The sequence below is a fragment of the Ixodes scapularis genome, unplaced genomic scaffold (assembly GCF_016920785.2).
Source record: "Ixodes scapularis isolate PalLabHiFi unplaced genomic scaffold, ASM1692078v2 PGA_scaffold2__306_contigs__length_199485367, whole genome shotgun sequence".
Classification (NCBI taxonomy): Eukaryota; Metazoa; Arthropoda; class Arachnida; order Ixodida; family Ixodidae; genus Ixodes; species Ixodes scapularis.
The window spans coordinates 81,698,883-81,717,524 of record NW_024609857.1 but is presented as its reverse complement, the minus strand read 5'-3'; the positions used below and the strand labels follow the sequence as shown (position 1 = coordinate 81,717,524).

At 44.6% G+C, this 18,642-nt stretch overlaps 1 protein-coding gene across 3 annotated transcripts in view; it reads right to left on the bottom strand.

Moving 5' to 3' along the window:
- Window positions 1-18,642, bottom strand: part of LOC8041750 (glutamate receptor ionotropic, kainate 2) — a 398,324-nt gene that overhangs the window by 126,522 nt on the left and 253,160 nt on the right. For 2 of the 3 annotated variants that reach the window (XM_040215999.3, XM_040216000.3), the window contains exons 5-8: window positions 16,506-16,559; window positions 14,156-14,320; window positions 7,697-7,849; window positions 29-133 (exon numbers count right to left, since the gene is read on the bottom strand). In XM_040215999.3, coding sequence (XP_040071933.1) covers window positions 29-133; window positions 7,697-7,849; window positions 14,156-14,320; window positions 16,506-16,559 — 477 coding nt within the window. The remainder of the gene's footprint in view (window positions 1-28; window positions 134-7,696; window positions 7,850-14,155; window positions 14,321-16,505; window positions 16,560-18,642) is intronic. The other variant, XM_040216001.3, reaches the window with a different exon arrangement.

Genomic DNA, 18,642 nt, shown 5'->3' with positions numbered 1-18,642 from the left:
TTAAAAGAGCAACTATTATTGTACTCACCTTTTCAAATCCCGAAGACTTGAGTTCAATAACATTCATTGAAAAATCTGTTCTTAATCCTTTGTCATCTAGCCTTAAAGGTCCAGTGAGGCCTTTTACTTGAACCTGGAGGAGAGAAGAACGCATGAAATGTTATATTAAGTTTTTTTTTCTTTAACGAATCATTTAAAAAAGGTGCATGCCCAAAATATATATAAATAAAATTGTCTGCAGAAAGCGAAAAACCAAAACGCCCCATTAAAACAAACTTTTATTATAGCTCTCGTAAATGACAGACAAATATGTTTTAGGTATATGTAATGCGTCAATTCAAAGTGCCAAGCACGATGGAAAAATCACTCTTCACAAGGCAAGATAAGGTCGTTATAGGGGTAACCCAGAGCTGGCAATGAGTGTTTTGGGAAATAAGCAATCTTCAGCCCATTAATGTAAATTTCTTTGAAGCCACCTGCTACCACCAGTAAAAAAAAATCACTTTTACTACAAATTAGACTCAGTCTAATCTCTAGCAGACATGCAAAGTAGCTTGCGCCTTCACTTCTATTCGGAGAGACAGAATCTCGAGACCAAACTGCAAGTTTTCCGGATAGTCAGGCTTTCGCAGTTATGGTAATGTTTTCAGCTCAATGAGTTCGGCGAGGGACTCCCATTTAGCGAGCGAAGTAAAAGTGGTATTTTTTTTAGCTAAAATGGTAGTCATTAGATTTGAAGCTCTAAATTGCAGTTGTGGCGTCTCACTGAGGAGTCCGTTTGAGTCGCGTGTTGGGATGGTCTTAATGGCTCTTTCGAATAATGCGGAAGCGCTGTGCTGCGATAAGGTAACTACATAAAACTAATTGAAGGATATCTATGGTAATGTCAGCGTAATTACTTGAGTGTGATGATGTATATTTCTGTTTTTAGTGTATTGTTTTAGCGGATGAAATTCAAACTAAAAAAATTCGGTTCTTTTGCAGAATTTTAAGTAAAGATTATTATTAGTGATATTAGTATTATTATTATTACTATTACTAATAATGCGATATCATTAACTGTCCCATAGAGCGAGCTTACGTCAGCAGCCGCGCCAAAAGGTAGATAAATTACCGAAGCCGCAATTTAAGGCATCCCATCTTTGAAACCGCGCAGAAAATCACGCTAAACGGCAGTGATATCTCTTAAAAAAAATGATATCTGGCCAGATCTGAAGATTTCAGATATGACGATATCAAAAATTGGCCACATATAACCTTATATGATATATCTTCTTGATATAGCTTAATAATGACGAATATATTCTGATATCCCGGGCCAAATATGGAAATCCCAAATATGGCTAACTATGGAAATTCCAGATCTGGCCAGGCATATCAAAAGGACAAAAGCCTGGAATCAGCACTTCATATATTTTTCTTGTCTACAATTTTCTCAGTGCCCCGGCCCGCACTCGAGCAATAGACCTTTTCCAAAATTCAGTCTGGCCACTTCAATAGCTATCATCACCGTCATCTTGACGGTGCTCAAAAGTGCGGCTGGCCACATTGTACGAGGGAGACGCCGCCAACGCCGCCATGAGCATGTACGGCATCGCGAGTACGAGCTCTGCTGCTGCTGGCAGTCTAACAGTCTCGTGGACCAGACGTTTGTCGCCCATTTCAGACATTCAGCCCGGTCGAGGACTGCGCCTGTGGCAGCATTAACGCACTCGTCGATGTTACAATCGTTCACTACGCTGTCTTCAGTTCCGACTGCGTGGCACATGAAGTCAGCGGTGAAGTCTTCCATTGCGTTGACAGTGACGATTTCGCCGCTTGCATTCTTCTGGCTTGACGCCCCAGATGCCGCGTGTCCACCGGTCAGATCGGCGAATGCGTAGCTTGCCTCTTCACTAGCGGGTTCGCTCACCGCGTCTTGACTGCTCGGATCGGCAATTGCGTCATTCGTCACTCCGGCATCAGCGGCGGAAAACTTCGACGTTGACGGCGGCGCCTGTCGTACTCGTGGTTTCTTTCTAGGCGGCTTTTTCGCTACGTTGAATGCGAAGATGCTCGGCACTACTTCCTGTCTAAGGTAGCGACGTTCGGAATGTAGTCACCCTCTCGAAAGTGTCCTCTGCAAATCTTAGTGTACTTCGTAATGGGGAAGCGCTTGCCTTCGTCACGTTTTATCGCAACAACCCAATTTTTTTTTGGAGAGCGGGGTCGGATGGGATGGCAAACAAAGATACCCGTAAAGAAAAAAGTATACAAATTCGCGAGAGGTCACACGAAATGCCCGAATGTTAACGTTATCTCGATACCCCAAGCCCAGCGACATCGCTTCTGTTTACAAAAAGAAAAGAACGCAGGTGCATGCTCCCTTCCGTCACGCTAGCGCTTGAGAAGCAGCACGAGACGGCTTATATCATTCCATGCTACTAATCTGGCGGGATCTCTTCCGTTTCGACTGTCGCAGCGGTCGCGTGCGTGCACCGCCCGACCGCGAGCTAGAGGCATCCTTGAGTCCTTTTGGCTTACACAGCGGCACACAGCAATGAAAAGGCATCGCAGAAGCAGCGTGTGGCGAAGTATCAGCAGCGCAACACCTTATGTAGCCGCAGTGGTGTAGCGCACGTTGAGCAAGCGCCGATGCGACCATACATGCTTATGGCGGACGCACGTTGCGCCACACCCACCTGCCAAGCTTTGCAACCGTTCCGGTAGATGGCGATGAATTTGTAAAAGGGTCTATTATGAAAACAGTGATCCTTCAGCTGCCTAGTGATCGCAAATTTCGACCAATTCCATGGTTACACAGTTTCGAGGGTAATTCATAGTCACTCTGAACAAGCGTCCCATAGGGCTCAAGGACCTGTCATATCACTTTTACAATTTCTCGTCAATGGCAGCGTTTATGATACTGTGCATGCGATCCACCTTTCAACCTGGCTGAGCCGGAGAAATCTCTTACAATATTATCGTTCTGGTGATTTATTTTTGCAGGAATTATTTGAAAGCCGAGAAATCACAACTAAAACCGGGATATAGCTCGGATTCAGCAGAACTGTTTAGAGCATTTTTAGCGTTTCTAACTTAATATCAGCGTCTTTGAAGCTGTACGAGAATGATAATAATGTAAGAGATATGTCTGCAGGTAATCCAGATTGAAGATTGGACAGAACGCAAAGTGCTGACATTGGCGAGAAATTTTAAAAGTGATATGACAGGTACCTGGGTTCTATACAGTTGTTCAGGCTGACTCCAAATTACACTCAAAACTGTGTAACCATAAATTGGTCGAAATTTCCGATCAGTAGGCAGTCGAAGAAACACCGTCTCCATGATTCTTCGAGTACGGGCCGAGGCGCTTGGGGGATTTAGCAAATTGTCTATTCGGGCGTAATGTGAACACTTCGAAATAATTAAGCTACATTAATATCCTCGTGAAAATTCGCACCAATAATCCCAAACTTAAGCTTGCCACAGCTGAAGTTTGGGATTATGTGCGCTAATATTTAGCTCGCGAACAATGACTCATTCACAGTTTGCTAACAAAGCACTTTTTAAACTTTTTTTTAAAACTTTTTTATATATTGAAATTCTGCTTCCAGATAAAGCTGTATATACGCCAGATATACCTAAAATAAGATTGTATATATGCCAGATAAGTCTATATACGCCAGATTAGGCTGTATATATTCCAAACAAGGCTTTATATTCGCCAGATAAGACTGTATATACTCCAGATAAGGCTATATATAGGCCGTATAGAATCATATAAGCTTTGATATGGCCAGATATGCCCCAGATATAACATTTCCATACGGGATGAAGCCGCCGTGCGACAGTTTCATTTAGCGCCGCCCCATGGCGCTGCGTGACCACGCCCGAGCAGAAACGACCGAGGCGCCCACTGATCCTCACGGCGTCTCGGTCGTTTCTGCTCCGGTGCGAACACGCATTGGTGAGAGTTTAGGACACGCTTTCACATTCACAACTCATAAGAAATGCTTAGGTGTACCTCGAGCCTTTTATTATTATTATTATTAATAATACTATTATCGAAACAACTACCACAACAAGAGCAACAATGCTGTAAAGCACTATAGTCGGTTAAAGTCAAGAGGGTAAGAGAAGCTCCTCCCACAAGCGCGATGCGCCCGCTTCAAATCGCTCCGCAGTCGAAAGAATAGTTCACTGGAAACGCCTCTTGTTCCGTTTCAATGGATAGATATTTGCTACAGAGTGACGCCAACTTGTCTCCGACCCCACCTTTTTAAGAAAGCGCCCTTTGTAGTCATCGGAGAGGGAACCGAGCCCCTGAAAGTAGCCTTTGTATCCGTAGGAGGGGGAAGCTAACCCCCGAAAGTCAAAAGAAATAAGCAGCGCGCAAAAAAATAGGCAAGGACGAAAGGAAGGTGCGAACGACACAAGCGCTGTTTATTGTCCGTGTCTTGTCTATTTCTTGCGCGCTGTTTATGTCCGTTTACCATGAACCAGCTCGCCTACATCACGACACTAACCCCGAAAGTCGTATTTGTTTCCATAGGAGGGGGAAAACTCTATTCTCCCTCTCGTGGCTTCCACAACGCTAAGTCGAAGTCGAATGACAAGGCAAATATTTACAGGAAGGTAAGGCCCTCCTCCCGCGTTGGCCGCGACGTCCCGAAAAAGACGGGACGCTATTGGATGCAAAGGTGGAGGAGGGATATATGAATCCGTTTGAGCGGCATTTGCCGCTAACTTCTTGGCTTGTAACTTGCTATACAAGCAATGCATCGTGTCGACTAGAAGACTTAGTTTATTCCTCGTGCCTTGAATTTAACTATAAGATAAATTACTTATATTTGAAAACCAGCCGTGCTTGATTTTTTTTTCAAAAACATAAGAAGGAATTGATGGCGTGTTCATTGTAAATGTGAATTCTGCTTGCACGTTCACCTTTTTTTCAGGAATGGTAGCCTCCTTAGATTATGCGTATAAAACATATCTCGGGTGATTAAATTGATACTAGATAAAGCGCGTATTCGTTTCTTTGAAATATATACTCCGGATTAGTTGGATTATAGAATTTTAATTACCGTGCCTTTCCGCGCGATCGTAGTATATGTAGCAGCGCAGAGTGGTTCCCATCAATGAGTAAATTACTACACACAAATTATAGTATTTTCGACCACACTGCTTCACCTGTTAAGAGTGATAGGTAGTATAGCATTATCTAGATTTCCAAATTTTATGCAGCTCTTCACAAAACTTTCTCACCTACCGCTTCCTCCGTAGTTATATTATACTAAGCATTAGTTTTCAAAAATGTTCTCATAAAAGTGACTTAAGGGCCGAACCATATCAGGCCTATCATCAAAGCATCCACTTGCATTTCAGCGGACGTAATCTCGACGTACTGCGGGCGTCGGGACGAGCGTTTCCGCGACACCTCAAGGTCGATGTATGTACGGCTGTTTTTGGCGATCGGACCAAGGCAGGTCGCGGCTCTTCGGCGTAAATTTCGGCGCGGCGTTTCCCGAAGCCTGCTATGCAGCGCCGGCCGCGATCTGACAGCCGCAACTTGCTCGAGGATTGGCTTGCCTAGCTTTCGTTCGGCTGACTGGCTTGAGTCGACTGGGGTGACGGAGAAAAGGTCACCGGAGAAAAGCTCACCGGAGAAAAGCTCACCGGAGATAAGCTCACCGGAGAAAAGCTCATCGCAAAACCGGCAGATGCGGAGAAAAGCTCACCGATTTTTTCTTAGCTTAACCGATTGTGCCTCACACGTGGCAATTTAGCACGATTAGAATTCGTCACTTCATTAAGAATAATTGTCCTTTTTTGTAATATTCTTGAAGTTTATAGGGCATATTTACTAATTCCCCCAAAAATAGTCATCACCCGCTCTGGGTATTAATGTCGCCGCAAGTATAAAGTCAGAACATCTGACACCCGTAAGAAAAAACAAAGAAACAATTGCTTGACAGTGCGCCGTCGGTAGCTCTGTCAGATAAAGAGGTTTGTTTTTTCCGAGCTAGTTTGAATAGCGGTGTGAGAACCGTTTCAGCTCCGAAGATTGTATGGTGCTGGACAGATTGACTAGGTGTTTGTTCATCATAATCAGTGTTGATTGTGCTGTTTTCTTTCTGTTATTTTCAGTAATAAAACTTTTGTTGCGAGAACAGCTTCGTCCTGTGCTGTTTGTTGTCTTCACTCCGTCTTCGTCGTTTGAGCGGTTTTCATTATGTATACCGCTTACCAACTCGTCCAATTCGCTACCTTTCAGAATACTAGTTCTTATGTAGGTCACGAGTAACAACGGTGACAGAGTGCAGCTCTGAAGGTCATGGGCGGCTCGCCGTAGAAGGGAACTATCACACAGAGGCAACCTGTGGAAACAACAGCACGAACGGCTTGAAAACGTGAATGTCCGTGGGAGAAAGAAACCTCAATATCCCAGTGACCGTTCTGTCCTGTTTTCTAAGCTTAACAAAAGCTTCACAGAGATTTTCTGGCACCGCGTTGTTGCGCATGCACATTTGTGATTTCTGGCATTTACCGTTTTGCTTTTTTTTAGGTTTTAGGCCGACATTATTAAGTTTTCGAACTTTTTCCTGTTCTCCAGATTCATACAGTTGTTAGTTAGGCTTTCGATACATTGAGAGCAAACCACGAAAAACACTCGCCCGCAAATATTAGTTTGGGAGAAATATATCCGATAAGCTTAACAAATATTATAAAAGTGGACATTTTCTTCTTTATAAAGCTGATAATTTTTTATAATAATGGATTGATTTATGTTATGCATGATCCAGTAGCCTCCGTATGAACAGAAGAAAAAGATCGGTGAGCTTTTCTCCGCATCCGCCGGTTTTGCGGTGAGCTTTTCTCCGGAGAGCTTTTCTCCGGTGAGCTTTCCTCCGGTAAGCTTCTCTCCGGTGAGCTTTTCTCCGGGATTCACTTGGCTGCCGGATGCAGCCTTTCGCTTGACGCGTTCGACGGTTTATCGGTGAACTGCACATAATCTGCATATCCATCTGATACGAGCGATCAACGACTAATACAGAAGAAAGAAGCATCTATACCGCGCGCGATGCGTAAAAAATATATACTGTAAACGACTTAATTTTCTCGGGCTCAAATTTTTGCGAATCGGGCGAAAGCTGAAAGTTTGGAATTATTCGCGGTTTCTAATTTTCGCGAATCGAGTGTATTCACATATTGCCCGAATTGTTCGCGGGGCGTATTTTTCGCGAATCGTAGGGGGTTCGCGAAATTGGCGAAAATTAGGTCCTCGCGAAAATTTAGTCGTTTACAGTACATAAAAACTAATGGTTTTGCGCAGAGATGGCGGCTGCCCTCCTGCGGAACTTGCTGGCAACTTGGCTTTTGCAAAGCACATTTTTTAGAGAAGTGTTATTATCTATATTTTTTGTGGTTGAGTTATTTATTTTCCTTTGGGAACGCGCAAATGTAGCAGCCCATCTACATTATGACTCCTTTCGTGAAAAGTGAGAGTCGGGTTACATTGCACCAAACGCCGAAGAGACGCCCACGAAAACTGCGCTGTGTAGTTCGTCAACCTTCTTTTCCCTTTTGAGAAAAGAAATACAAAAACAAAGCGCCCACCTAATGCCGTGATTACGCCCCGGGAAAGGCGCGTAAATAAGGCGAGAATACGTCCTATGTGGGCAAGCCTTTATGGCACGTCATTAGAAAACCTTACCGTTTTCATTCGTTGCAGAAGAGCTTCGCCATTGGTCCAGTTGGCAGGAATGTCGCAGTTAAAAGACTTCAATTCAAAGTTCTCTATATGTTCCATGTCATGCAGGGCCCGAGCAAAGAGCATCGCCGCATCAAAGAGCAACGCGAGTTCTGTCTGGGTAGGTTGAATGAAATAGAGAAAGAAGAAGAGTAAGTGTGTTTGCCTATACTTGTTAACAACCGACCTTGCAGTAATATGATCAGTACGTTTTACAAGCTATCACATATAGTATCTAGGTGAAAATGATTCCGAAAAGGCTCTAAGCACATCTCTCGTGACAACCATATTTTGAGGCATTGAAAGCAGTTTTGAATACCCCTATGAGCGACTGCCTTTCTCTTTACGGATGTTTAAAATTTTATATCCTTTCAACGACAACACATAAGGGAATGTACTGAACTGTTTTTCAGGAAGCTTGCTGTTAAGTGGCACAACTTCTAACGCTCCAAATGTTGCTCTTTACGTGCCTCTCACCATTTCACCATTATATCTTTATGCTATTCTTATTTCGGGTCCATATCACGTGAGCGGATGACATTTTAGCGAACAGCGCCATTTCAGCAAATAACAGGGCCGCGAATTATCTCCCCCCCCCCCCCCCCCTCCCCCGCTGCGTTCACGGCGCTTCGCGGCGGCCGTCTGCGGCGGCTCATTGACCCACTTAGGTTCATCTTGAAAAAGCGCGAAGGTTACACGGCGGAAGTGAGAAGTGGACGATACGAGCGCTCACTGACAGCGCAGGGTTTATTCTGAACAAACCGCGAAACAACATTTGAAAACACATTATTCTCTAATCATGATGAAAAGGCGCTGCGCATCACTGAAATTGGGTGCTTTCAGGTATACAATTCCATGGGCTATCTACCCCTATCTAAAACTTCTATCTCAATGTCTAGCGATGCCAAGGAAGCCTCGCTCACACAGGATGGCCCTTACCTTGTCTTTCTCTAAGCCTCTACAATATCGCGAGACACTTTCTAGTTAATGTGTACATGCACAGTGACGGCAATACTATGCCAAATGAGAGGACGTGGTCCTTGTTAGCGAACTACGGTGCTCGTGGAGGCGATTGTTGAAACATATCCCCGTTTGCTCGATGTACACCTTCGCGCACGGGAGGGCGATCTGGTATATGACAGCCTTTTTTGCATGGTATGAACTCGATGCGGTGTTTGATGCCGCGTCCGCTTTCCCCTGTCTTTCTTTTGTGCTAGTGCGTTTTTCAAAGCGGAGCATATTCCGCTTAACTTTTTACGTGCCGAAAAGACTACACCTACCCCATATATTCAGGATGCTCTTTTAAAACCGTGCGGCATTCCGTGCATGTAACGGATGAGTGTAGCATACTTCCTTACTTTTTTCGTTACTTGGCCCCGCGCCTCCCCTTTAATACTTTTTGCAATTGTTTTTGCGGCAGGGGTGATCGCCGACTCCGGGTAACCATCGTCTTTTTAATCTCCAGACCTGGGCGGAAAGGCTTCTTTCCACACCTTGAAAGCAGGACTTTTTAACCGTCGAACGGATATATGAGTCAGCAATATCTTTTGGAGGAGCTTTTTGTGTTCCGATCTAAACTGAAGGAGAGTTTTCGAGGTTCGGGGAAAACGCCACCAACAAGCGTGCCTTTTGTTCCCGTCACCGCAGAGATTTAAAAACAAAATATGAAAGACGTTTACAAGTCTTTGCAATGCGAAATTAGAGCGCAGCTCATATTGAGGAGGAGAGGAGGGTACAAAGGGGGGGGGGGTATGCCCCTCCTCCCCCTCCGTAGCGTCTCCTGATCCTCTCCTCCTCCCCTCCCATTTAGCGGGAAATGTAGCGAAAATGTTCCTGCTAAATTTAACCGGATTAAGTTTCCCCACATATTTCTGTGGGAAATCGACGTCACGTAAACTCAGCAATGGGGAATTGTAGTAGACCGCTTCCGCAGCCCGCTAAGCACCCGGATAGCGCTCCGTAATCCGCCACAAGACCTTGAACTATGCAGACAAGGCGGGCGGCGCGCATGCGCAGCTGCGGCGTTTTCTTCGGGCATACCGTAGCGGAGGAGAAAAACGGTCTACTACAATTCCCTATTCATTCAGTTTCCCCGCTAAATTTAACGGGGAAACTGTGACATCCAAAAAAGCAACTCGCTCTGTTACGCCGACGCCGCTCAACCCGGAAACAGGCGCCTAAGAGCTACGCTCTAAAACTGGATCGCCTGGTCCTTAGAGGTCTCAAATGTGAACCGCAAGCCCAAACCTTGTTTCCTGAACACGTTGAGCACCAAATCAAGGGTCAGAGTAATGTCCTTTTTGCTCACGAAAACCAGATAATCGTCTACGTAAGTAAAATAAAGAGCCGCGGTGTTATTGGATAGACTGAGCCTAAGGAAGGTGTGTGCGGGGGTTAAGGAGAGGAATCTTACCCTGGAGGTTTTCTTCGCAGCCAAGACACATAAGGCAGGAATTCCGTTCCGGACCATTTAGTCAGAGCTCGGCACCTAGCTATATGTGGTTTCTGGGCTATTCAAGAAGCACTTGGACACGTTGCCTGTCGAAGACCCTTTCAGTGTGCTTAGTTCCATGGCCGTTACTTCATACCTTACCGATCGTAATATGTGTGGCTGTATTGCGTTTATTGTCGACGTTGCAGACACTTAGTATTTAATGCACCATGGTGAGCTTATGCTTAGCGTAAAAAGATGATTTTGGATCTCAACGACGAAATTCTGTTCAGGTCTCAATGCGGAATTTTTGTTAAAAGATTCCTCGGAGTGTTTTCATTTTATTTGAGGTATACCTTTATCGGGTGGCACAACAAGGTGCTTCTACAATTGTCACGGGCTTCCATAGGGCCTAGGGTAGCACCTGTTTGATTGACACCTTCCTTGCGAAAGTTGACGGCGCACTAGAGAGTTTGGTGAATGTGCCCGCTAAGAACATATTCAGATACGCTTGAAGACGAGTATTTGGTTTCCGTAGACAAAAGGAGCTTTAGTCCGACCTTAGATTTGGCGCTCAACGCTTTCAAGGAGCAAGGTTTGGGCTTGCGGTTCACATTTGAGACTTCCCAGGACCAGACAAACCAGTTTTTGGATCTCTGCGATTTAGGCATGAGCAAAAGACACGTGTGTTTGTGGCATCATCCCAGAACCGCAAAAGCTTTGTTTCATTTTAAATCGGGGCAATCAAAGCTCGTCAAAAAAGATATTGCTGAGTCAAGTATCTCCTCGACGGTAAAAACGTCTTGCTTCCCCGGTGTGGAAAGAAGCCTGTCTGCTCAGATCGGGAGACCGAAAAGATGCCGGTTACCCAGAGTCGGTAATCGCCTCTGCCGCGGAAACAATAGCAAAAAGTAATAAAGGGGAGGCGCCGGCAAATTACGAAAAAAGTAACGAAATATGTGATAGTGACCACTTACGTGCGCCGCATGTCGCACGGTTCTGTAAGCGAGCACCCTCAAAATATGGGATAGATGTAGTGTCTACGGCACGTAATAATTTCAGGGGAATAGGCCCGCTGTGGAAAAACGCGCCAACATAAAGTAAAGACAGGGGGAGAGCGGATGCGGCATCAAACACCACATAGAGTTCGTACCATGCAAAAAGTGCGTCGTATACCAGGTATACCATGCAACAAGGGCGTCGTATACCAGGTATACTATTCAAAAAGGGCGTCGTATATCAGGGGAAGCTGTACATCGAGCTAACGAGGAGATGCCTCAACATTCGCCTCCGAGAGCACCATATTTCATTAACAGGAACCACGTGCTCTCATTTGGCATTGCCCTGCAGTGACTGCGCATGTGCACATTTACTACAAAGTGCCATCGTGTTTCATATAGATGGAGACCAAAAGACTCGCGAAATTGTAGAGGCTCACAGAATAAAGAAGGGATGCCCAACCTGCGTTAGTCGGGCTTCCTTAACATGTCTTGACAATGAGATATGACTTTTAGATCGGAGAAGGTCGCTTATGGAATGGTATAACTGACAGCATTCGATTTCTGTGATGCGGAGGCGCTAATCCATCATGATAAATCATTAATATGTTTTCATATGATTTTTTCCCGGTTTATCCAGCATAACCCCTCAGTTGTTAGTCAGCACTTATGTTGTCCGCTTCTTTCCTCCGTTGTGGAACATTCGCGCTATTTCGAAATGAAGACATAAGTACTAGGCCAGGCTATACTGTGTATTCAACCGACTTAGCCCACACGTAAACGCCACTTCGCGACGGCTGACCATTCGCAAAAATGTCATTCAATGGAAAGTCGGCGTTCGCTAAAACGTCGTTTTTTTTAACTGAGTCCCACCCTCTCATTTTTCTCGTTGGAAATATCTTTACACTCGATCGTTTTCCACTTTGCTCCTCTTCGCTATCCCTGGCTTCAAGATTGATTTTTTAAAGATTATATCTATAGAGTTTAGCATACATGTTCGTTTTAATCTTTTAAATCGAGTGTTCCATTACATCTTGAAAAATGCCGGCTGAATTTATGTTTTGACGACCTTTAAGGACTTCATAAAGTGCGAAGCAGATTCTGCCAGGTATTTCCGAACCGAGACGCAATCAATTTTAGATTTAGCAGCTTAATATTGCGTCGCTAGACAAAGCAAGTTTCTTTTTAGACAAACATTTGATTTTTCGCTTTGTTTAATATTTTTTGTACAATTTTATGTAATCTTGTCCAAACGTTTCGGGTACATCGCTAGCGGCATCGCAGCTTCTTTATTGTTCGTAAACATATTACTCCACTTCAAACGCACTGTGCAGGGACGTTTGGGATGTGCTACTACTACCTCGTTCCAGACTTCGATAGACCCTGCGCACATGATCATTTATTGTTTGCTCCAAATATCTACAGACGCACTTTGCTAGAAACATTTGTTAAGGGTGGTGAGGTGGTGCAAATTGCCAAGTTATCGCACCTTTGCCTTCCGTCCTTTCAGAAAATGGCTCTAAAAAGGCGGTTATTGACAGAAACTGAATATTCACATTACGATAACCTATACCTGATTTAGATGCCGTCACTTGTGTGCTTTCGATCATTTGCGGCCTCCGCCAATAATATAGAACCACTCAGAACGCGTGGTTGGTATACGGTGTCTGGTGGGAGCGCTGCTAATACTTTGGCCAATCCCACTTTTCTAGGAGGGAAGGGAAGGCACTTCGCCTGTGCGCGCCAATTGAGTTTCGCTGCGTTCTCGAGTTTCGTTCAAATCGGAGCGATATGAAGCTCACAACTGCGCAACCTCCGCCCCCATAATCCATTGTCTCGGCCGCACGCTCCGAGTGGGTCTTTCCTATTGGAGGAGATTGCAGTAAATAGGCATATGATTCTTCACTTCTTGCATACTATTTTTTTTTCGTCTCCACAAAGAAACGGTGAAGTGCCTCCGATATGTCTTAGGGCCTCCAGGAAGCACAGTATGACGCGAAGGCTTATTTATTACAAGTACTGTAGATTTCACACTCATCAAATGACTTTATGGAATTTGGCGCTTCTTATTTTATTTGTAGCCATATAAACTCTAAAAAAAGTTTGTGCGTCTACTTTCACGCACAAAGCTCGGAGAGCCAATCACCGCAACTTACGGAGGCAGCTCAGCGAATGACATTGCCGAAACATATGTTTAGACCAAAAAAACGCAGTATGAGTTGTGACAATAAGCAATGCAAAACGTCACGCTTGCATTGCTTAATGTCACAACTCAGACTGCGTTTTTTGGTCTAAACATAAGTTTCGGCATTGTCATTCGCTCAGCTGTCTCCGTAAGTTACGGTTACTGGCTCTCCGAGTGTTGTGCGGGAAAGCGGACGCACGGGCTTTTTTTAGAGTGTACTGTCTTTAGTCAGATTATGTAAGTCTCCGAGAATTAAGTAAGACCTCTAGGCTGTGCGCTTGAATTCTATGTATTTCCAGAGCATTAAGAATCAATTGGGGTCTGAGCGTGAAACTTTCGCTTTCGCTTCCATTTGGAGTCGTGTTCTTCATTCCCAAATTTGTAATGCATCGACAACATCCAACCGTCTAGTACCGACAACACATAGACGCCGGTAGTTTACTTCGTTTCACTTTAGGTCCGAGCGCGACTTATGTTATGAGCCGAAGGGCCAATCAATTAGCGAAAGAGGCACAACGTCATGGCGTGCTCTCTGCAGTTGATAGGAGGAGCCGGTATTCGCCGTCTCTCTATGCGTGCTCCTCCGCCGGCTTGTCTTATCAAGCTCAGAGAGCACGCTATGACGTTTCGCTTTTTGCTCTGTTTGATTGGCCCTTCGGCTCATAACATCGGCCGCGCTATTACCTAAGGTGAAACGAAGTATAGAAGTCGTATACATTGAATTGTCGTCGAATAATCGTCCACACAATAAAAAATTCTTTGCGCCAAACGGTTATCCGTGACCTGCTGCTCTGCTTTAATTCACTTACCTTAAGTGCCGTGAGTTCGAGGGCCTTCCGACCAAACCGCAGCTCGGAATTCGTCCAATCGTGAAGCAGCCTCTTCATGTCCCATTTCTCCAGATCAACGAGCCGCAGGGCTGACACGTTGGCCAGCGTATTTTTAAACTTGCTCACGTCCAAGGTGTGCGTGTCCTGTGTGCGACACAACTTTTCTTTTTAGCCCCCCGTTTGTTCAGCCCATCCACCAAAAGAAATTAAAAACAAAACGCACTCAACTGAACTTGCAGTTTATTTGTGTTCGTTGGTATATGGGATCACCTAACCATATTTTATGTACTTTACTCTCTCGCTCGCCTAGTCCGTCTGTTGTGCGCAGCTTGCGCGTAATGGGTTTTCACAAAAGCCAAAGGCGAAAAGGAACGAGCTCCGTGACCAGAATATGGGGAACAACAGCCCAGTATTATACGAGTGCTTCAGGACGGAATGGATGCGCCATAATATGAGTGTTCCTGAGATAATGCACGGAAAGAGTGTTTTATCCATATGGACGCCGATGCATAGAGGGAGGCACTTTGGGTGGTATCTTGACCAATATTAGTACTCCTGCATTTTACTTTATCTCCGATTACGACATCGCACTGCGGAATAAAAGGCAACGGCAAATGCTTTCAAACTTCTTGATAATGACGTTTTCTTTTTGTCTGCTATATTCATAGCCCTTTTTATGGCGGTAGAGTTTTGGGAGCCATTAGAGCATTATTAGCACTACAACATTCCTTGGGACGCCAATTATATATAATCAAAGGCGAGTAATTGCTGTTATGAGGGTGTGAAGATGTAGGGAACCGGACAAAAGCTCACCCGTTTTTTTCACAGACACAGACAAAAGCTCACCTCTTTTTTTTTTCTTGCTACCCGGGCGAAACACAGGTTGGGATAAAGTGCGGACGCGATGGACATTGCTCCATTTTTAGGAGAACTGGCATCCGATCCCATCGAAAGGTATCGACAGAGAAACCATAACAGGCAGGGAAGCAGCGATTTGGGACCAAAATTTAGGTCACTGAACTGAGTGGAGCTGATAAGACCAAGCTTGCTTGACTCAAGGTATGCCGGAGCACTCTTCTGCCCCACCTTCGTGAACCTTCGTGAACCGAGGTTTTTTAACCCGAAGAGTGACTGACCGAAGATGCGAAGTCAGCCTTCGGTGACCTCGCTTTTTCATTGTGCTTATGTCACGCTAAACGCGCGCATAAAGGATAGGCACAATGTCTCTTCCTTACTACTGCGTTGGCTTTCTTGGAGTTCAGGGTAATATTTGAAGTGAATGGCAAGGAAAACTAAATTCTTTCTGTCAATGAGCGTCGTAAGTGTATTTTAAATCAAGAATCATCTCAGGTTTATGTGAAAGGGAAACTGAAGGAAAACTGTAATATAAAAACCATTGAGTTGTGAATATTTAAAAATATTTTTAAAGAACCGAAGTTTGGTTTTTTGGACAAGTGCAAGACAGATGACGAACTTAGAAAGCTGTGCGGGATTTCGGATGGGGCTGGCGCCCCTTCCACCACAGCTTGTGCCCGAAGGACTAGCCTACATCAGGGAAAAGTCTACTGGTCACAGCGGCGAACTGCTGAACTAGTTTGATTGCACGTCTGTCAACGGCCCTTTCCGATATGCTTCTGGTCTTTTTTTTTTTTTTTTGGCGGCACCGAGTGCGATTTTGTTTCTTTGCCAGACTGCGCGACGACGACGACCGGAGTTTCCCCCGGAATGGTGGAATATGTACGACGCCACTCTTCAAGATAAAAACTGGACGAACTACACCTGCGAAGGATAGAATACCAGGTTCCAAATATATGTCGGCGACGCCTATTTAAGCGTCTAGAGGCTGATTGAATGTCTACAGGAAAATCAGGCGTTCGTTGCCACGGCATTGATGCAAGCATGTAGAGGTGAACTCCCAGAGAAGCGGGTGCGAAAAACCACCCTGCGCCTGCATAATCGTCTGAAAAAATGTTCTCGAGTGGTTCCAGGTACAACCAGATTTACCGAGACTGCTGGAGCAAGTAAGGAACTGCATTCGCTTTTAACCAATCGATAAATAAACTTGTTTCCAATCTAATAAAGAAACCATGCGCATGACAGATTTAATTTATCATTGCACTTAGTGACGCACGCACGCACCTAAGCTGTTCGCACTCGTGTTAGGACCAACATGGCATTTTCGCATGGTGAGCTTTTGCCCGGGTCTAAAAAAAATGGGTGAGATTTTGTCCGGCGAGCTTTTTTCTGGTGAGCTTCTGTCCGGTGAACATTTGTCCGGGATTCGGAGTTGTAAAATCGTAATGATTATAAGATAAACAAATATACTTACCAAAGATGTAATAACATAGTTGTAATACTCTGTCATCATTCCGATTTCTGAAGCCTGAAAATACATATTTCTTAGTGAGGATAGAAATATTTACATTAAGTGAATTTGTAGCCTAAATCAATTTAGCCACGGCGTGGGTTTCGCTTGTTTATTGACTTAGGGTACTGATTTTGAACACACCCCGTGAACAGCTCTCATAACCCCACAAGGAAACAAAGACAAAAACAAATGTTATTTGCTTTTTAGCAACACACAAACATGTGCAAAACCTTTGTCGTAATATTTCAAAAACCTCGACACCAATTTAAATAAAAAAGTCAGAAAAGAAAAGGAACGCCAATGAAGTCCAATTGCAACAGAAAAACGATGACAACCATATATAATGTGCCTAGCAGTTCAATAAACATTATTTGTACAATTGGCCTCACGATAAATAAGCAATGAATTTCAAATAAACTGCTTTCGTCCAATAGCTATACTTTGCTTCGCCTTAAGTTCAGACGTAGCTCACGCTCCGAGCTGATGCGACCGATCAGACAGCGTGAAAGGCGACCCATCGTGGTGCTCGCCATGTTTCTTTAAGTGTACTTTCATCGCTGAACCAATGATCGACAGATAAGGCCCAGTTTGTTTCGCTTTGACGCTCTTTGATTGGTCCCTTAGCTGGTACCGTCGGCTGCATCTCACAGCTGTCAATCCACCTTATAGCGCATTTCGAATACATATACGCGTTTCAGTTATTATTATTTTATTTATTTTTTGGGGGGTTGGGCGGGTTGGAAGGAAGTAAAATTTTAACTCTGATATACATATGTCAGAAGTATTTCTAGATTAAATATTTTTCTACCAATACACACTTCCCCGGCTCATACTCGGGCCAGTTTGGCGCAAGCTTGCGACAGGCTTGAGCCAAGTTGGCTCTAGCCCGCGCCAGTCTGGCCCAGCCTGCACTGTAAAAAAGTCCCGTGGGTCTACTTTCCCACAGAACACTCGGAAAGCCAGTCACCGCAGTTTACGGAGGCAGCTCAGCGAATAACGGTGCCGAAACATATGCTTAGACCAAAAAACACGGTCTCAGTTGTGGCATTAAGCAATGCAAAACGTCATGCTTGCATTGCTTAATGTCACAACTCAGACCGCGTTTTTTAATCTGAACGTATGTTCCGGCATCGTCATTCGCTGAGCTGCCTCCGTTAATTGCGGTGATCGGCTCTCCGAGTATTCTGTGGGAAAGTAGACGCACGGGCTTTTCTTAGAGTGTGGGGTCGAGGAAGTGTGCTACTTGGAGTGCTGATTGGCGTAAAGCATAATATGTCTTAAGGTTACCGGTAAGCTTTTAATCATTAAATCACGTCGCTTTCCATTTGCGAAACTCGCTACTTTTCGTCGCTTTTACAGGAATTATTGAGACAATATAGTTTTTGTCTTTCATTCCCACCTGGATTTTCTGTCTACCTTTCCCGCCTGGAGACGGGCACCTAAGGGGACCTTTACGCCAAAGGACCTTTAGTGTAAATGTTATTTAAGCAGTCCTACACGGAAACTCAAATGGCACTGAGCGTAAAGGTACTTTTCGTGAACCTGAGCTCCAGCAACTACTTTACGGCTGCTAAATGTGTACTCTCGTCAGCAGCGGTCTACGCTAGGTAAGCCAAGTGAAATAAAATATTCTACTGATATTTGAAGTCAATGCTTTTTTTTGTATTTTTAATATTGAAAAAGAGAGTGTTTCACGTATGTTCAGACCTCGCTCTACTAATAGTTGTAAGTACTCACGGCCCCAGCTATCTAGTCGGCCTCGTCGTCCCGACGGTCGAATCGTACGCTTCGGCACTTCGGTTTTCCACCTCTCGATTTTTCTTACAACCCTAGCTATCTCGCTTTCATTTCTCTGCTTTACATTTTCTTATCCTCGAATAGTGCATTACTAACTGTACTGTGCATATTTAATATTTTCTGTGCATATATTTTTGCGTCTCACTCTCGTGTCGTGTGATATGTCGAACGACGGAGTAGCGTCCACAGGTACCAAGGGGACGCCGCGCTTCCATTAGAGCGTTTAGGCGACCTGGGCGCTGATACGACTTCGGGGGGATCGGCTGGAGGACCTCCGAAGCGTGCGATGGAGCTCAAGTGC